At 57.3% G+C, this 17,478-nt stretch overlaps 7 protein-coding genes across 7 annotated transcripts; 2 read left to right on the plus strand and 5 right to left on the minus strand.

Moving 5' to 3' along the window:
* Nucleotides 1-876: 876 nt before the first annotated feature.
* Nucleotides 877-4,543, plus strand: GGS23DRAFT_560496 (spindle pole body interacting protein). The gene is made up of 3 exons (XM_051515891.1): nt 877-2,351; nt 2,408-3,637; nt 3,708-4,543. The coding sequence occupies exons 1-3, from the start codon at nt 1,506-1,508 to the stop codon at nt 4,137-4,139; spliced, it is 2,508 nt and encodes an 835-aa protein (XP_051373213.1). The 5' UTR covers nt 877-1,505; the 3' UTR covers nt 4,140-4,543.
* Nucleotides 4,544-5,120: 577 nt separating this feature from the next.
* On the minus strand, nt 5,121-6,658 carry GGS23DRAFT_560497 (putative esterase). Its single transcript, XM_051515892.1, has 2 exons — nt 5,353-6,658; nt 5,121-5,221 (listed from the first exon to the last, which is right to left on the minus strand). Exons 1-2 carry the CDS (start codon nt 6,133-6,135, stop codon nt 5,141-5,143), a joined length of 864 nt encoding a protein of 287 aa, XP_051373214.1. The 5' UTR covers nt 6,136-6,658; the 3' UTR covers nt 5,121-5,140.
* Nucleotides 6,659-6,995: 337 nt separating this feature from the next.
* GGS23DRAFT_449765 (uncharacterized protein) lies at nt 6,996-8,050 on the minus strand. The gene is made up of 4 exons (XM_051514012.1): nt 7,810-8,050; nt 7,643-7,760; nt 7,415-7,563; nt 6,996-7,320 (listed from the first exon to the last, which is right to left on the minus strand). The coding sequence occupies exons 2-4, from the start codon at nt 7,727-7,729 to the stop codon at nt 7,164-7,166; spliced, it is 393 nt and encodes a 130-aa protein (XP_051373215.1). The 5' UTR covers nt 7,730-7,760; nt 7,810-8,050; the 3' UTR covers nt 6,996-7,163.
* A 1,601-nt stretch (nt 8,051-9,651) lies between these two features.
* On the minus strand, nt 9,652-10,350 carry GGS23DRAFT_595238 (RNA polymerase Rpb6; the record flags this gene model as incomplete). Its single annotated transcript, XM_051518278.1, has 4 exons — nt 9,652-9,688; nt 9,758-9,877; nt 10,000-10,230; nt 10,313-10,350. 4 exons carry the CDS (start codon nt 10,348-10,350, stop codon nt 9,652-9,654), a joined length of 426 nt encoding a protein of 141 aa, XP_051373216.1.
* Nucleotides 10,351-10,758: 408 nt separating this feature from the next.
* On the plus strand, nt 10,759-12,845 carry GGS23DRAFT_560508 (uncharacterized protein). The gene is made up of 2 exons (XM_051515893.1): nt 10,759-10,971; nt 11,054-12,845. The coding sequence occupies exons 1-2, from the start codon at nt 10,884-10,886 to the stop codon at nt 12,604-12,606; spliced, it is 1,641 nt and encodes a 546-aa protein (XP_051373217.1). The 5' UTR covers nt 10,759-10,883; the 3' UTR covers nt 12,607-12,845.
* Nucleotides 12,846-12,984: 139 nt separating this feature from the next.
* GGS23DRAFT_449824 (uncharacterized protein) lies at nt 12,985-14,282 on the minus strand. Its single transcript, XM_051514013.1, has one exon. It carries the CDS (start codon nt 14,240-14,242, stop codon nt 13,562-13,564), a length of 681 nt encoding a protein of 226 aa, XP_051373218.1. The 5' UTR covers nt 14,243-14,282; the 3' UTR covers nt 12,985-13,561.
* An 873-nt stretch (nt 14,283-15,155) lies between these two features.
* GGS23DRAFT_595241 (uncharacterized protein) lies at nt 15,156-16,887 on the minus strand (the record flags this gene model as incomplete). The annotated part of the gene is made up of 6 exons (XM_051518279.1): nt 15,156-15,849; nt 15,911-15,968; nt 16,028-16,132; nt 16,262-16,423; nt 16,556-16,574; nt 16,870-16,887. The coding sequence occupies 6 exons, from the start codon at nt 16,885-16,887 to the stop codon at nt 15,156-15,158; spliced, it is 1,056 nt and encodes a 351-aa protein (XP_051373219.1).
* Nucleotides 16,888-17,478: the final 591 nt, after the last annotated feature.

Consider the following 17,478-nt stretch of genomic DNA (forward strand, 5'->3'; position numbering starts at 1 on the left):
GTAAGTAAGGTAGGTCGACGAGCCAGGCAGGCCTGAGTAAGTACATACAGGCATCACTTCTCTCCTCCACCTGTAACGTGGGAATTGCGAAGGATCCATTCCAGAACAGCCACCAAGGGGTTCGAACAGCAGATAATTGCACGTACATACAGGTTACGCCGTGGAGAGCGCTAGCATCCCGCACCAGACCACCTTCATCCATGCTCACGATAAGTCGGCACAATGCGCCCTCTATATGAATACATCAGGTTAGGCACATTACAAGGTAAGGCGGGTTGGGCCTAGTAGACACCGCTCCACCCACCGGCGGACAACAAGTTCAGCGTATAGCGTGGAAGAAGGGGCGCGCCCCCAATGTAGGAGGCAAGGAGGTGCCTACCTATTTACCTATAGGATGTGCTTGTTATGCGGCGGTGCGCCTGGATGGATGGTCAGCGTAACGTGCTGATGCTCTCTTTGGGAGGTCTCACCTATGAGTGCAAGCCGTTCTCGATCGGGCGGTGCTGGCTGACTATTGGCTCTGAGGACGGCGATTAGGGAATCCAGGGGGGGTTTTCGCAGAATCCCATCCCGTTCCATTTCGGGTCCAGGGTCTGATTTGACACGCAAATGTTTCTTTCCATGCCTCTTCTGGCCCTCAACCTATCAGTTTTGTTTCTTTTGGGGGTTTCGGTCTCCCCCCCCCCTACATCTTAGTGGATTTCCACCCCCGGACTCCAGTTTCTAGCATTATACATATGTACAATACGTTAGGTAGGAGGTAGGTTAGGTACCTAGATACCTGTACGTCTCACTCTCGCCCTCACACTCGCGCATATACTGGGCACACTGTACATGTACATGCGCATTTACCAAGTTACATCTGCATACGCTGTACGTACATACTCCCGACACAGCAGGTTTCCTCATCTTTTGTACCTCGCTCCCTCCAAGCGTCCCTTTCCCAATCCCTCCTCTCCTCCTCCTCCCCCTACTCCCCCTGCTAGTCGGAACAATACAGACGAGACGGACAGGCACACACACCAGACCCTTTTCGCGCCCGCCGAAGATGCTCGAGGTGCTTGGCTCACCAACTCACACTTAAGTTTAGGCAATACCGAAGCGATGGCCGTGTAGCAGACCATGTCGCGGCCTCCGTCTGCTCCTCCATGTCCTCCCACTTCCTCTTCTCATCTCCATCGCCGACACTGCTCGCTTCCTGATCGAATTCCCGACTTTGCTCGGCCCGGTCGAGTCCCTTGCGGCGGTATCTCGTTGGATGCGAGTATGCGAAGGGCACAGGCGCGGCGCTGATCGAACCACCCCCACAACGGGTAGCCGAATTCCAATCGAGTCGAGATCGGCTAGACTCTTCTCTCTCTCGCGTGCGCTCGGGAGAATTGCCACATCCCACCTTCTATAGACGACGCTCTTATCGTCAGCCAGGTGTCCGGCTCGCGGGGATCCACGCGCGGCGGATCGGTCAGCCGCGACGATCACACCAAGCCACGATATTCGGCCGCTAAATGGCATCGGCCCAAATGGCGTTCCCCTATCTTTCGCGAACGAACACTAGTCAATCCCTCTCCAATGGCACCGCCGGCCACCACCGCTCCTCTCTCACCTCTTTTCTCTCCTCCCGCTCCGTCTCCCAGATGTCTCACAGCTCGCGGCCTCCACGATCCCCTCAGCCTCCCACGGTCGACGTCGACCGCACCTCCGACCCCAGTTCCAAGTCCAAGACCTCGTCGCTCGGGAGCCGCACCGCCGCGTCTTCCCAGCACTCCTCTCTCTCCGCCCCAAAGCGCCCTCCTAATCCCAATGCCCAGTCCTCGAGGAAGCTGCGCTCCCAGTATCCGCGCGAGTCCACTGAGAACCATGTCGAGTACATCCTCGTCGCCTCCTTCGACATCGACCGCGGCCCCGTCATGGAGCATCAGTATCCCGTCGCGATAACCGGAGACGAGCATATGTTGGCCGAGCTCATGCTGCCGGACCAGGCCCATTCGCGCACCCAGGATTGGACCATCTTCTTCTTGCACAAGGACACGAGCCAAGAGGAGGATGACGAAGAGCGCAAGGACAAGGACGAGCGACGGCGGCGGAGAAAGGAAAAACGGGAGAAGGCCGCCAAGAACGCCAACGATGGCGATGACACGAACGACGAGGGGAGCAAGGACGAGGATGACGAGGATGACGACCTGGACGACTCTGACTCCTCGACCGATTCCGAGCCGGAGGGTGGCGAGGGACCCCCGTTGATATACGTACTGAATCTGGTCTACACCAAACACGACAAATCCGTAAAAAGGGGTGCCGTAGTCAAGGCCATGGCCATATGTACGCGGCACCCGTTTTTGCACATCTACAAGGTTGGTCGCATACCCCCCTCAGATGTTTTTCTCCTCCGGCTCACTGATTCTTGTAGCCCCTCCTATTGCTTGCGCTCGAGGAATACTATAAATCGCCCGTGCCGGGGACGTTAGCGTTACTCTATGAGGCTGTCAATAATATGGATCTTTCCCTCATGCCAAGGCTGAGCCTCCTCGAGAGGCACCTCCTGCAAGCTAGTAATAATGCAGATCTCTTCGTCGAGAAATTCGAGAGGATGATCGAGATGCGCATTGCCGAGGACAAGAGCGAGGGCGTGACCGCCAGTGAGCCGTTAGACGCCAGCAAAAGCCCCCCGAGATCGCAGGGCATATCCCGCGCGGGCACTAAAGCCCACGTCGAAGGGCAATCTGCGTATTCGGTTCCCCGAGATACTCACGAATTTGAGAGCAGGGTCATGTACAAGGGCATACCAATTCCTGTCAAGATCCCGACGGCGATTATGCCCGAGACCGTCGGGGATTTCTCTCTAATCAAGTTGATTCAGATCTTTTCGGACCAGAAAGCTATCCAACAGTTTCCCATCCAACACCCCCACCTGACGACAAGTGGCGCCGGGACTCACCCCATAATAGTACTCGCTAATGCGCTCCTCACCCAGAAGAGGATTATCTTTGTCGGACACAACATGCCGTCGGGCGAGGTCGCGGAGGCGGTGCTGGCGGCATGCGCCCTCGCGTCGGGAGGCATATTACAGGGATTTACGAGACATGCATTCCCGTACACCGATCTCACCAAGGTTGACGATCTGCTCAAGGTCCCCGGGTTCATCGCCGGAGTGACGAACCCGACATTCGAGAACCATCCGGAGTGGTGGGACCTGCTTTGCGATCTAGCTTCCGGTAAGATGACGATCAGTAGCAAAATCGAGTCCGCGCAAATAACGGAGGGATTGGTCTACTTCCAACAGCAGAACCCAAATTTTGCCAACATGGTTGGCAGTTCGTCCCACGCGGTCACGGATCCGACCGGCGACATGGTGTTCATGAACGACATAATCAAAAGCATTACGGCCAGACGCGGCGAGCGGGTTATCCGCGCCAAGTGGCGAGACTGGGTCGTCAAGTTCACACGAATAGCTGCCGCCTTTGAGGAGAGCGTTTACGGTGCTAGCGCCTTGTATATCGGAGGCGACGAGTACGAAACTGTCACGGGTGGACACGGATACGTATGGCCAGACGAGAATGCCAAACAGAAGGAGCTCGCCGGTAACGTGTGCAGGATCGAGGGTTGGAGGAATACCCGAAGCTACTACAGCTATATCCAGGTAGGATCGCGCGCTCGGCTGGTGGCTGTTGAATCCTTTATTTTACTTACTGACGGGACAAAAAAAATAGGATCTCGCGAAACTGTACACTGTGCGGCCGCTGAAAGGGCTGGACCTGCACCACATGCACGACCGGTTACGGTCGCAGCGGCTAAGCCCGTCACAGAGCCGGGAGGTGTACCTGGCGTTGGCCAAGTACGTGCACTCGTACGACGAGATCAACCTGCTGCTGTCAGTGGCGCCCGAATCGCACGCGGGTCTGTTCTACATCGCGCTGGGCCTGTTCCACAAGGATCGGGAGGTGCGGCTGCGGGTATCGGAGCTCGTCGAGCGCATCAGTGAGCACGAGGCCGGGCAACACTGGTGGAAGGGCATGAGCCGGTTTGAGAAGCTCGCCTTCCACCGCATACGGCGCGAGGCCGATGCCGAGGCCAAGAACAAGCTCGAAAAGGACGGATCGATCGCCGGGCCCGGCCCGAGCGCGGAGAAGAGGATCAGCTAGCCCCCCCCCCAATCGGCCTAATCGGGTTGGCGGCGTCTCTCTCCCCTTAAGGAGAAGGATAGAAAGGGGGGGAGCCGAAGGGCGGAACGAACGAGCGAACGAGCGAACGAAGTACACACAACGCGGGAGAAGGAAGCGGGTGTAGAGTAGGAGGACACGAGAGGGCGAGGAAGAAAGAAGAGGAGGAGGTCCAGACCTGACGGGGTTATCTACCCTACCTAGTCAAACGGGGCAGGCAAAGCAGGCCAGGCTGGGGATGGGGTGGCAGAGGGTTACGTGCTTATTTTTTTGTCATTCTTGTCCCGTTCACGTTCAAAGATATCCGCAACCGCGACTGCGAAACCTACGAGTGTTACATAGCCCGATATATACCATCACGTAATGTAAATGAATGACCACCACGTTTTGTATACTCTTCTCCTCGCGCTCTAACGATCGCCCCTCCGGATATTCGACACACGGGTCTGTCTGGGGGGAAACCTAGCTTTAGTACATCTCGGTTGTGTGTCTGTTCCCTAGGAGGTGTTTACATGTTGTGTGATTTAAAAAAAAAAAGAACAAAAAGAACAAGAAACGAGATGGGTTTGCGCAGCGTGTATATTCAGTTGTCCCCCCCCCCCCCCTCGCTGGCTCCCTACGTCGATAGTTCTGCTGCCGCCGTCATGTCCGGTGTCTAGCAGTACACGAGATGTGGACTACATTCGACTCCTACTTCTCTCCCGCGGGGCCCCTCGGGCAAGTTTACCCTTGTGCCGCGGCGAGGGGGCGGGGCGACAAATGAAAGAAGCCATCATGCGCGATGGACTGGACGTGTTGCCATATCCTCCCTCCCTACATATTTATCCTGCGCACGCGCTCCCTTTCCTCCCTGCGCGAGGGCAGCACGAATTTCCTATGTGTTTTGTCCTATTTTTCTCTTCTTTTGCGTCTCCGACCTGCTTGAGCATCGTACCTAACACCACCCCCCCCCACCCCCACCCCGCTTCGAAGTGCCCCCCGCCCTACTCGAAGAGGTACTTGGCGGCGTGGTCGACGTGGTCCTGGGCGAAGGTCGACATGAAGTAGTACGAGTGGTCGTAGTCCTGCGCAGCACGTCAGCGGCCTGTTCGACATCTCGCTTCGGGGATCCCATTCGGTGAGTAGTTTGGCTCGTGGGGTTGACTCATCGCATGCAGCGGTGCACGGGCGAGGGAAGGGAAGGAGGGAAACTCACAGGCTGGTAACGCAGGGTCAGCCCCTGGACGCCGGCCTCCTTGACGGCCTTCTCGAAGTTCTCGGGCAGCAGCTGGCCCTGCTTGTAGAAGTTGTCGCCGGTGCCGACGTCGACGAGGGCGCGGAGGTCGCCGCCCTGCCAACCCTTGACGAGCTCGGTGGCGTCGTGGCGCTTCCAGGCGTCGCGGTCGTCGCCAAGGTAACCGGCGAAGGCCTTCTCGCCCCAGGGGCAGCGGGAGGGGTTGGCGATGGGGGCGAAGGCGCTGACGCTGCGGTACTGGCCGGGGTGCTTGAGGTAGAGGGTCAGGGCGCCGTGGCCGCCCATGCTGTGGCCGGTGATGCTGACGCGCGACCCGTCGAGCTGGGCGGCGAAGGCGGCGAACAGCGCCGCCGGCAGCTCCGACGCCACGTACGTCTCCATGCGGTAGTGCGGCCGCCACGGCTCGCGCGTCGCGTCGACGTAGAACCCGGCGCCCGCGCCGAAGTCCCAGCTCTCCGTCTCGCCTGGCAGGCCGAGCCCCCGCGGCGACGTATCCGGGTACACGACCGCGATGCCGCGCCGCGCCGCGGCCGCCTGGAAGAAGCCCTTCTCCGAGCAGTTCTCCGGCGTGCACGTCAGCCCCGACAGGTAGATCAGCACCGGCACCTTGGCGCCGCCCGACACCGCGGCCGGCGGCAGGTACAGGTTCACGTTCATCGGGGTGCCGGTGGCGGCGGACTGGTGGGTCAGCTTCAGCAGCTTGCCGCCGAAGGTGGTGATGGTGGCTCTGGTCTCGAAGGCCATCTTGGCGTCTGTGGAGGTGGGGGCGTGCGAGAAGATGGGAAGCGGATAAGGTGTATCTCGACGGAAATACCTAGATAGACCTGTCGGTGCTGGCAGGTATTTTGCGTATGGAATTGGCCGATAGGGAGCTGACTTGGTGGTTGTAAGGAAGCAAGTATGTCTCCGATCTGTGGTTTACGACGAGAAGGATGTTAGTAGTAGGAAAACCGGCTAAGCCTGGCTAGAGGCATCCCATCTCCCGCATTTTCTAATCGACACACCTCCCCTTTTTTCTCCCTTCCTCCCCCCTTTACTACTTACCTAGGCATCGCTGCTACTGCCCCTACCGCTACTCCTACTCGGCTTAGGGGGAGGTATTTAGGTAAAAGAGCAGCCCCTCGAAGCCCCTCATCCCGGCAGTTTTTCGACTTGTCGATCCGCCTAACAACCTTCGCTACCCCACACTGTGCCGGCCCGGAGCGACGTCATTGGCAGCTCGTCGCAGCCGTCCAATGCCAACAACAACTCCGAACGCCGACGCGCCTCCGGAATGCCTCGTTACTCGCATGTTGCGTTTACCTTACTGGCAAGTTCCCCGTCGTGTCGGCTTGAGTTTGTCAATTGGATGGATCTGATTTGCATAACGGCATACGGGCAGTTCTGCCTAGCCTATTCTTTCCTTCTACGAACTCGATGGTTCGTGTACACCCGTAGGTACCTTATGTACCTGGGCCTTAAGTACCTGTGCAGCTCCCACTAAAAGGTGTCTGACTTGAATCCAATGCACGCAAGGTTCGGTCCAACGAGTACTGAGGATGAGGCTGTTTTCTCTATGTAAGGGGCTTTCTACCTGTATGCGATAAATATGCCACGCAATATTTCTAGCCCCCTTTCTTTCTTGCTTCGAACCATACCCCGGCTACCTTCGTATCTCATGCACGCCAGCTCATATCGGATTGCGCAGGCCGTTGGTATCATCGATTCTTTTCCCATTACGATTACTTGTCGACACGCCGAACTCGATTCCTTCTCTCTGCCCGCGCCGGCCCTTATGCCGTCGTCGACGTCCGGTTCAGCTCGCAGTTGAACGACCCGAGTATGGTATCCCACTTGATGGTCGACAGGTCCCATATGGCGGGGTTGTAGAAGCTCAGGATATCGAAAGTGCAACCCGTGGGCGATCTGCAGATATCCGCGCATGTGCCCCTATTCGGAGAGATCAGCATGTGTTTGCTTCATCCAGGGAAAATGCACTCTTTGGGGCGGCGTGGGACGTGATGCGGGATGCGGGTGGACTTACGCTCTCGGCCAACAGAAGAAGCTATCGTCGTCCGGTGCAAAGGTCTTGGTATCCTGCGCGAAGCCCTCGGGCAGCTCGTAGCAGGTCCTCATGGCGTAGACCTCATGGTGGCACGGGCCCGTGCCGTAGGCGCCCTGGCAGATCAGGATCTACGGACGTAACTAGTTGTCAGCAAACCCGTGCCTCGTATGCTAGTGAAGCAGTACCCAGATGCGAGGCATGACTTACGCCTCCGACCTCTCTTTTCTCTACCGGATGCGCAGCGACGCAGCTCGCGGTCGCAATTATGCCGGTAACAGCCGATAGGAGCTTCATGGTGGTGAGTGGGTTGGAACTTGTTCCGGCGCTAAGGTGTCTTGAGAAATATGTTGTGTGGATGAGGCGAGGTGTTTTACTGTTGCCGTCTGGCCGTGAAGACGTGGATAGAGGCGGGAAGCAGAAAGGACGTTCGGGTCTGCCTGCCCTTCCTTATATAGGGAGACGATGAAGGGAGGTACGGGGACCAGCGGTGGTGGGCAAATAATAGAGGGAACGAAGCAATCGCAGCTGTGGGGTGCCCGGGTCGGTCTCGGTTGGATGCTGGCGAGTTGATCGACAGTACAGCTTCGCCTAGATCCGAGTTCACGTTGCCTTCCGTAAGTCTGGCCTGGTTAGATTCCCCGGTTCGTGAAGGGTCGGTCGGTCGAGTTGGTGTGCCTCAGAATAAATCGGCGCGTGAGACAGCTTGGCTGAGTGGTTTTTACCTGTTGGCTATCTTTGTCTACCTAGTTCCCGGCACTCCACCACACTGTACTGCTAGTCCTACACGTAAGCCTATATACACGCAGAGGCGATAACTCCAGGACGGAGCATCGGAGGCAGGCTGGCCCTACGAAGGAGACTCGTCAAACGAGCATCGTTCTACACGATCAAAGAGGTAACATGGTGTTGGAACCACTAACTACCGCCTTGTGACCAGTGTGGCTGAGGGTCGCTGCATACCTGCATGCTCTTCGGCTTCCCAGGGATCCTGTCACTCTACTCCAGGGGCAGGTTACGATGCACGTGTCTCCTCTGGTGATTCTAACGAGCCCGCCTAGGCCTCCGGCGCAATAGGCATACGTGTGTATAATAATACTGCCGGCAGTTGGGATGCCGATAGCACATGGGCCTGCACACCCAGGGCGACGAAGGCAGGGCAAAGCGTCATACTTCGTATCCGGCGATGCGGTCTTTCGATATCTCTCGCACTCAGCCCTTCTGACGTTAGGCGGGTCCTGCCACCTCGAGAAGGGAACACGAACTGAGGCTGCATGAATGGTCGACGGGTAGGCCCGAACGGTTGGCACGTCGGCAAGATGCGCACGATGCTGGCGGATTGGTCCGCCGGCTGGAATCCTACCTACCGGACCAAGAGGCACCCTACACTGCTACGTTGTATCCGCCTACATCACTATATAGTTGCACCGCATTGGGATGCCCTTCTGTTTTTGTCGAGTCCGCTTCCCCATTGCATCGCAATACGAGCTGCCCACCGCCATTTGCCAATCATGTGCCGTCAGGCTGTCTGAGAACGCTACATATATATAATATTTTCTATACTGCGTATTTTGGGTTACAAGTTGCCGTGGTCCCCTGAACGAGTCTGAGCCCTCCCAGCAGCAGTATGTGCGGAGTCACAGCGCCGACCGGGGAAAACAAGGGAGCCGAGTCCTGGCAAGATATCTCCTCATGCTCCACTCTCTGGGGTCATCGGATATCAGTGCGACGGCTTAGGCATCCATTTAACCAACAAGTCCGCAAACGCAGAGCCGAGCATGCACAAGTTTTAGTCAAAGTCGCTATTCACCGCTGACCACGCTGACCGCGCCGAGGGAGCCGCGCTTACTGCTTCCAGTCTCCTCTTTCTCAGCCTGAGCCCACATAGTGCAGATGAGACTCAGCCTTAGGATCGCTGGTTTTTGTGCAGAGAGCATCGCGAACAGCCAGCGGCCGCAAAGCGAGGCGGCTGGTTACCACGCGGCCGACGCGACTGCTCTCACATTCATGGCGCAGTACGCGGCTGTGCGGAACTTCCACCTCGGTGATTCTGGTATATTCCGAAAAGCAGCCACAACTCCACGCTCAATGCACGCCTGCCTAAACATTATCAAGTAAAACTTGCCCCTCCGCCGTCATATTACCCGCGGCAACACCAAGGACGGCCCAATATGCAGGGTCTTTGTGACGTATCGAGCTTCGTGCTCGAGGTTCGTTCTTCACTGGAGCAGCTCCTCACATGTCCAATCCTCGTAGCTGCATAACCATTAGTCCCGGTGGGGGCTTGGGGACGGTAAGGAGCAGGGAGAGAGCAGGTGGACATACTAGCCGTCGGGCATATAGCGGCGGACAATCATGGGGATCTTCTTCTCGCGCAGCTCCTTGATAGCAATCTGGAGCGGGTCTGACTCGCCTTCCAGGTCAACGAGGACGGGCGCATTCATACTGTGCGACACTCGGTTAGTCACCTAGCCAACCCAGATCCGCATCTCCGCTCCGCGCTGTGCCGTGTGTAGCTCTACCTGATCTGCAGTGCCCGAGTGCCCAGGACACGTGCTCGCTCGTACTTGGTCATGTAGGGCGTGGTGGCGCGCTCCTCGTTGGGGATCTTCTTGTCCTTGAGCGACTTGGTGGCCGGAGCCTTGCCTCGATTGGCCGAAGTGGAAGCGTCGCCAGAGATGATGACGTTTTCCTCTTCCTCGGCACCTCGTCGATTGAATTCCTCGTCTTCGCCTTCGGGGACTTCGGGGTCGAGTTCGTCGTCGAAAGGTTCTTCGTCCTCGTACATGGGCTCCTCCCTGCGACGCGTGTCAGGATGTTGACGCGACCAGAAAAAGCCACCTCACTCGCGCCCAGCGAGGTAGAAAGGGAGCAACTCACGGCCCTCCAACATCTCCATCATCGCCGTATTCAGACATGTTGGCTATCAACAATCAACAGTGAATCGAAGGCTGGAGGGACTGGAGATGACGATTTCTGTGTTTCCGGGGGCTGATGCGGTTGGTTGAAGGTGGGAGACTCCGGGAATGGAATGGGAAAAAAATTAAATGGGAGAAGAATTCTTTATTGAGGCCAGAGACGGGAGCGGCGAGGATTGGCTGCGCTTTGGCCACTTAGCCTGCCTTATGTAATCCACCTAGATCTAGAGAACGCAAATGTACATACACGGTACATAGGTACTTGGCTCGAAACGGGTAGAATGCAGGTACAGTGTGTCGCTAACCGCATAGGGTTTAGTTTGTAAACAAAAATGGACTATAAGTACTTAGTACCTATGCGGCTACGTGGTTTATCGATAAGAATTCAATGCACTGACTCGGCACACCTTTTTTTTTTTTATTCTTTGCTTACACTACCTACACTTAGCATCCGTCTTCAACCTGCCGACGGCTAGGTTCTCTTCCCTCTGTTGTGGCCAGCTTAACATGTTTTATAGCTACCACGTACAATAATGAAGAGGAAGACGGCAGAAGAGGCTGGCAGCCTCGGTCTGCCTGAGCCCAAGAGGGGCCGTTCTGAAGACTCGAGTCCTATCCATGGTAAGGTCATCCACCATTATTCCTGCCCCCCTCTGCCCAACTGCTGCTTGCTAGTTACTGATCCACAATTTTGGCGTGCTAGACGATTATAACTATGAGTCGAGCCAGGCTGAAGACGATCTTTCTGACGAGGAGTCGCAATATGCTCCGACCATCCCAGCTGCAGCAAACCATACTCCGCTAACCCCTCTATCACCGTCGCGCAAGTTCCCCTCCGACCTCAAGACGATCAGATGTACATTTCCAGATTGCCTGAAGACATTTAACCGGCCGGCTCGACTTGCTGCTCACTTGCGGTCTCACAACAAGGAACGGCCCTTCAAGTGTACCGTCCCTGGCTGCGACAAAGACTACATCGAGGAGAAGCATCTCAGGCAGCACATCAAGGGTTCTCACACCAGCGTGAGGGACCATATCTGCACTCAACCCAACTGTGGCAAGAGCTTCATGACCGCAACCCGTCTCAGACGACATCAGGCTGTCCATGAAGGCGAGGAGCGATTCCGGTGCCGAGACTACCCTCCTTGTGACCAGTCCTTCCGCAAGCATCAGACACTTCAACGCCATATCCGTTCTGAGCATCTTCGCCTGGCCCCCTTTCCTTGCGACTTTAAGCAAGGCGCATCTGGAACACCTTGCGGCGAGGGATTCGATAGTGCTGGCGCACTAAGGAGACACCAAGAACGGGAGCATGGCGAACTTCGCTTCTGGTGCGAAGAATGTAACCCACACCAGAACGGCAGCAATCAGCAACAGCAGAGGGTAGGATTCGCTACCATGGTCCAGCTACAGGCCCACATAAAACAGGCCCATGTCAATTGTATGTTCTGTGGGCTGGTATGTGACGGCAGAGCAGGTCTTGAACAACACATCGAGTCACAACACGCGAACCCACAAAGGCAAAGTCTTGAGGAGCGGAAGACTGTCCGATGCACCTGGCCGGGCTGTACTAAGATGTTCACAAAGAAGTCGAACCTGAACATGCACGTGCGAAGCTTCCACAATTGCCTCCGCTTTGTCTGCGGAGAAGTTGACTTAGGCGGCACAGCAGATCTGGTTTTGTGGCAGCAGTCCGAGGGCTGCGGGGAGAGCTTCTCCACCAAGGCCAGCTTGGAGAACCATGTCCGATACGTACATATGAAGCTCGAGCGGCCGGGGCAAGTCCAGGGGGCCTCGCCCAAACCCCGCCCCGCACCCGATGTCATGAGGGATCTGACGGGCGTGGGCGAAAAGTCCAGGCGCACGCTCGCCTGCACGATGTCTGGCTGCAAGGCTAAGTTCGTCCACGGCGGCGAGCTCGAGGCTCACCTACGGAGCCAGCACACCGTCGAGCAGGCGCTCCTGGAGCAGGTCGGAGCCGCGCCAGTGCCGGACCCGATGCTGCCGGAGCTGCCGGCGGAATTCGACGCCATGATTCCGGCAACGACGGCGACGACGACGGGCTGGGAGGGCAGTTACGGCGACAACGGCGAGTTCTGGATCGGAGCCGACACCGCCGGTACGGGAGCTCTGGGCGCGGCAGGGCCCGGAGACGACGAAGAGGAGTGGACCCGGGACGAGGCGGAGATGAAGCAGCTCATCGAGCCTAATGAGCTCGAGGGGCTCATCGATCCGGCACTCACCGGATTTCAGTAATGGACGGCGGAACATAATAGGTAGACAAAAGCTGCGATACCCCTTTGCTTTAGATATGCTTGAGACGAGACGATAAGAGCTTTTTAAAAAAAATTCTTTTTCACGAAGGGAAACCGGATGTGTTGCATATGTAAATATAGTAGTAGGGTATATTCAGGGCGGCTAAGGGTTAGGATTTCACGGCGTCGTCGTGTACTCTGCTGTACCCTGCGAATACGATACAATACGTGCCGTTTACGCCTATGATTTGCCTGGTCCGCGGATAACAGTGACTGTTAAGAGCGGGTGGGAATTTTAGGCGTGCCCTTCTCGTCACCGTCTCCTCCCTCTCCCCTGTTTTTCCTCATTTAGACAATAGAAACCCCAGCCGTCCCCCCTCTTTCTCGTTAGGGAAGGTCAGGCGTAGGCCTCTCTCTCTCTCGCGCGCGCGCTTGCTTTGGAAGGGCCGATAGGACCTGAAATAGGGGTCGATTACGTCCTAAGCAGCAGAAGAGAAAAAGGGGGGTAGGGGGTTTCGCCTACGGGAGCGGTCCCGACGCACCGCTTCGGGCGGTAGACGGCCACGGAAAGAAACATTGAGACAATTTAAGCTGTCTCGCCAGATCGGGGTTGGCCGTGTGGCGGTCAGAGAGCCGGGCCGCCTACCCAGTAAGGAAGGTAAGGCGAGAAGCCCTCCGCGCCAGCAGGACGCGCGCACACGCTCTCGAAGAGTGTGAATGAGTCTAGGGCGGGGTTCTGTCTGTCTATACACACTGGCGAAAGCCAGAAGGCGAATCACACGCGCACTACAGGTCTAGTCTGTCTCGTCAGAATATGGCATTGCTATAGCTATCTGCGATCTCACTTCTGAGCACGAACAAGCGCAATCGAAAGGGGGGTATCAGGGTCCGCTTACCCCTTTTCCTTCCCGCTTACTTGCCCGTTTCGCTTGCTCTCTCTTGACTCGCTCGCTCGCTCACTCACCACCATCCTCCTCCCCCGATTCGATCTCCTGCCAACCCTCCTGGATCTCCTTGCCCTCCTCTTTGACCTCCTGCCAGTCCTCCTCGATCGAGCGCTCGACGACGACGAAATCCTCGCCCCGCATCAGGGCCAGGAACTGGCGCTCGAGGAAGGCGGACAAGTCAGCACCCGCGATCAGCCCGTCGTCGTCGTCGTCGTCGTCGCCGTCGTCCCCTTCGCCGTCGCCGTCCCCGGCCGGTTCCATAAACGCGACCCCCTCCTCCCCGTCGGCCCCCTGGCGACGCAGCTCCTCCTCCTCGCCTATGGCGGCCGCAGCTGCGGAGACGGCGCGGTTGTGGGCCCGTATGCGCGCCAGCCGGCCCTCCAGTGTCCCCCACATCCCGATGAACTCGAGCAGCTCGGGGGAAAACCCGTCGGCCGCGGGCCGCGTGTTGCTGCCTGAGTCCGAGTCCGAGCTCGAGCTCGAGGTCATCGGGTCGTCGTACTCGCTGGACTCGCTTAGGCTGCTGTCGCGATCGCCATCGTTGCGGTTATCGCTACGTTCCCGAATCCGTCCCCGGGTCTCCGAGGCGCCGTCGATAGACAGGCTCTCGAGCCCCGTTGCGATTGCCCCCGCGATAGCCTCCACGATGGCGTTCCCCGCGTCCACTGGCGACGATCGTTGGCCCGACATGGTGGGTGGTTGTAGTTAGTTCAGTGTAATGACGGTAGCAAATAGTGAAAAGGTAACCTGCCTGGCTAGTCCTGTCAATCAAAAATGCGGTGCCAATAGATCGTACACTGATGTGTGTGTTTTGTGTGATCTCTCTCTATCTCCTTTTCTCAACTTCGATCTCGATATGTTCCTGTCGTCGTCGTTAGGATAAACGATTGTGTCTGCTCGATTCCGAGAAACCGATCTCCAGTTTGGAGCGATGGGCGACATGCTTTTATATACCGGCCGAACAGTCCAAACAATCGTATTTTTTCCGGTTCATCGTCGAAACGATTAAGACGAGTGCCCCGAACAATAGTCATTGCGAAAACACAGTATGCGCCCCCCCTTGGTTAAAGGGTTCCGCGCACAAAGCGACGGGTAACAGTACACCCAGCCAAACGAACGAGCCGCTGATGCTCTTTGAAGAGTCTCACTCCACTCCAAGCCGTGTGTTTGATCCGTGGATGACCTGCCCCGGAAAATCAAGACACGAGTGGGCGTTCCCCAGAGTGCTACCCTGGACGAATCACCGCAGGTAGAAATAGAGAAACATAATTAGCAATCGAAGGTAACAACTGAAATCCCACCCAGCCACGTAGTTGTAATTCGATTATTGTGAAGGTTTGGTCGTTACGAGAGATAAAACGGCGACGAACCATCTCCCAAGCAAGTCTCGGACATGAAAAGAACTCTTTTTTTTTATTCAGAGGAAAGAAAGGTGAGAGGTCGTCTAATCATCAGCATTTTTGTAGTCAGAAGGCTTCTTCTAACTAATAAGCCTCGTTGACCGACCCCAAGTGGCCCCGACGATACCTAGAGCATCATCCGGAGTTCGACCTACTTAACATACTCACACTTCATATGCTTAAAGAGAAGCTGTTTCAGGGGCCTAAGCACCCAGGCTGGGGAAAGCGTTGGGGTCCTGGCTGTTGAATGGGGCATTATCACGAGCGCCACCACGGCCGCTACGATCGCCACGTTCGCCACGGTATTCACCGCGGCCTTCACCGCGACCTTCGCCGCGACCCTCACCGCGGCCTTCGCCACGACCCTCGCCGCGGCCTTCGCCGCGACCTTCACCTCGGCCCTCGCCTCGCCCACGGCCACCACGACCGCGGCCCTCGCCCCTAGGAGCACCACGGCCGGCACCGCCGCGTCCACCGCGTCCGGCCCGAGGGCGTTCGGGCTCAACATATCGGTTGTCTATCTCAACGAGCTGCTTGGCCTTGCGCTCGCGCTCGCGCTTGACCTTACCGCCAGAGCCGGCGATAAACTCGTCGTCGTCATCCTTGACGAGAGCCTTGGCAGTGGCCCATTTCTTATCGAGCTTGCTGCCCTCGTTAGGCTTGCGGATATCGAGAGACTCGGCCAGAGCGAGCTTCTTCTCGGCCTGTTGGGCGAGATAGTCGGCGTAGGCCACGTGCTTGTCCTCAGGCTCGGCGAGAGCGGCCGAAGCTTCGGCATCTTCGGTGATGGCCTCCTTAAGTTCGGTCTGCGCGATCTCCTCTCCGGCCTGCTCGTCCTTCTGCTCGGCCTCGCCCTCGGTGGCGCCCCAAGATTGGGCGGCCTGCTTCTCGGAACCGCTAGATGCAAGTTAGATTACGTATAACGGTCGTTGCTTTTAATCTTGCGGGGAAAGCTAACCTGGGGGCCCCTTTAGTATGCCGATCATCACGGTCACGAGGGTATCGGCCACCACGGCCTATCACGCCGAGTTAGCACAAATTCATCCTGGATGAGGGCTGTGGTAATCGATCTCACCTCCTCGTCCACGGGCGTCGCGACCGCCTCGGAAACCTCCTCTAGGGGCCTCATCAGTGGGCCTGCGCTGATTGTTCGCGGAACCGGCGTTACGGTCGCGGAAAGCTAAGCGAACAGCAGGTTAGCGATGCCCAATCTACGAGCGCGGGGAAAATCGAAGCCGAGCTGAGCGGGGGTGAAGGGGAGAAGCGCTAGACCGAAGGACGCGCCGGGGTCTTCTCAGGCGACACTCACCTCCCTCGTTGCCTCCAGGACCAGAGCGACGAGCATCAGTGCCGGTAAAAGCGGGCTTCGCGGACGCTTGGGGCTCGACGTTGCGCTTGGAACTGCGCATGGTGATCTTGTCGACCGTCTTCACAGGGCCAGACGGCGGTTCTTCACCCTCGACATCGTTGCCTGCAGGCGACGGGCCGGGTCAGCTAACAGCGGTTCAGGGAGAACAATCTCCTCTCCTCTCTTCCTCTTGCTTCTGCCCCCGTCCTTCCGTGGGGAGCGGGTTATCCGACGAGGGGGGGGGGGGAGGCATACCGAGGACGTCGAACAAATTCTGGTCATCTCCAAGTTAGTTTTGCGAAAGAACCGACGCAAAGCTGCAGGTACGGCTATCTGTGCGAGAGGAACGAAAGGGGAGGAAGGGGGGAAGGGATAGAATACGATGCGCAGTGGGCGTCGCAAGAGAACGACTCTTCCGAAATACAGGCCGGTGCAGCCATAGATGCGGCGGGCGATGTCGAACAACGATAGCGCGAGGGCGCACGAGCGACACGGGTGCGTGTAATTACATGGGGACAGGTGCGTAGATAGATAGCTAGATGGATAGATAGAAGGATGTGTGGGCATACCTTGGAGGCGACCGACATGGTGTCGCCAATTGATTCGCCTTTCAGCAAGGCGGAGCTGTGGACACGGTCGAGTCAATAGGAGATGCGTGCAACGAGGGGGAAAAAGGATATGACCTAGCAGGACATATCCTTAATCTAGATCTCGAATCGGTCGGGAAGGTTGCCTATCCTCTCTGCGCTCCTCGCCTCGATGGGTGAGGGTTAAGGTTGGGTGAAGGGGATAAGGAGTTGTAGAGGTTGGGTTTTTTTCTCGGCGGTGATTTGAATTGGGTGGAAAGTGGGAGGGTGAAAAATCAGGCAGGCCGGGACATCGGGTGCGATCTTGTGTGTGATGCGTGCAAGAGGTACCCTACCTGCCTGCTACCTACGTCCCAGCGCTCCCCCAGCGCCCTCAGCGTCCCCAGCGCATGGCGCGACGAAGTTACCTCCTGGCTGGCTGCTGGCTACCTCGTGGGTACATGTGTGGTAGGCGGATTATACGCCCGCGCGGGTGTGAGGGCGAGTGTGCCCGAGGGTGTCCGGTTCGTACTCCGGTACGAGTCGTCGGTGCTATACGGTTGCCCGCCTGAGCTCCGAGGAGGAGGGGTCGTGTGCTCTGCTTCCCCTCCT

Source organism: Durotheca rogersii (assembly GCF_024521655.1).
Source record: "Durotheca rogersii strain YMJ 92031201 chromosome Unknown GGS23scaffold_6, whole genome shotgun sequence".
NCBI classification, from domain to species: domain Eukaryota; kingdom Fungi; phylum Ascomycota; class Sordariomycetes; order Xylariales; family Xylariaceae; genus Durotheca; species Durotheca rogersii.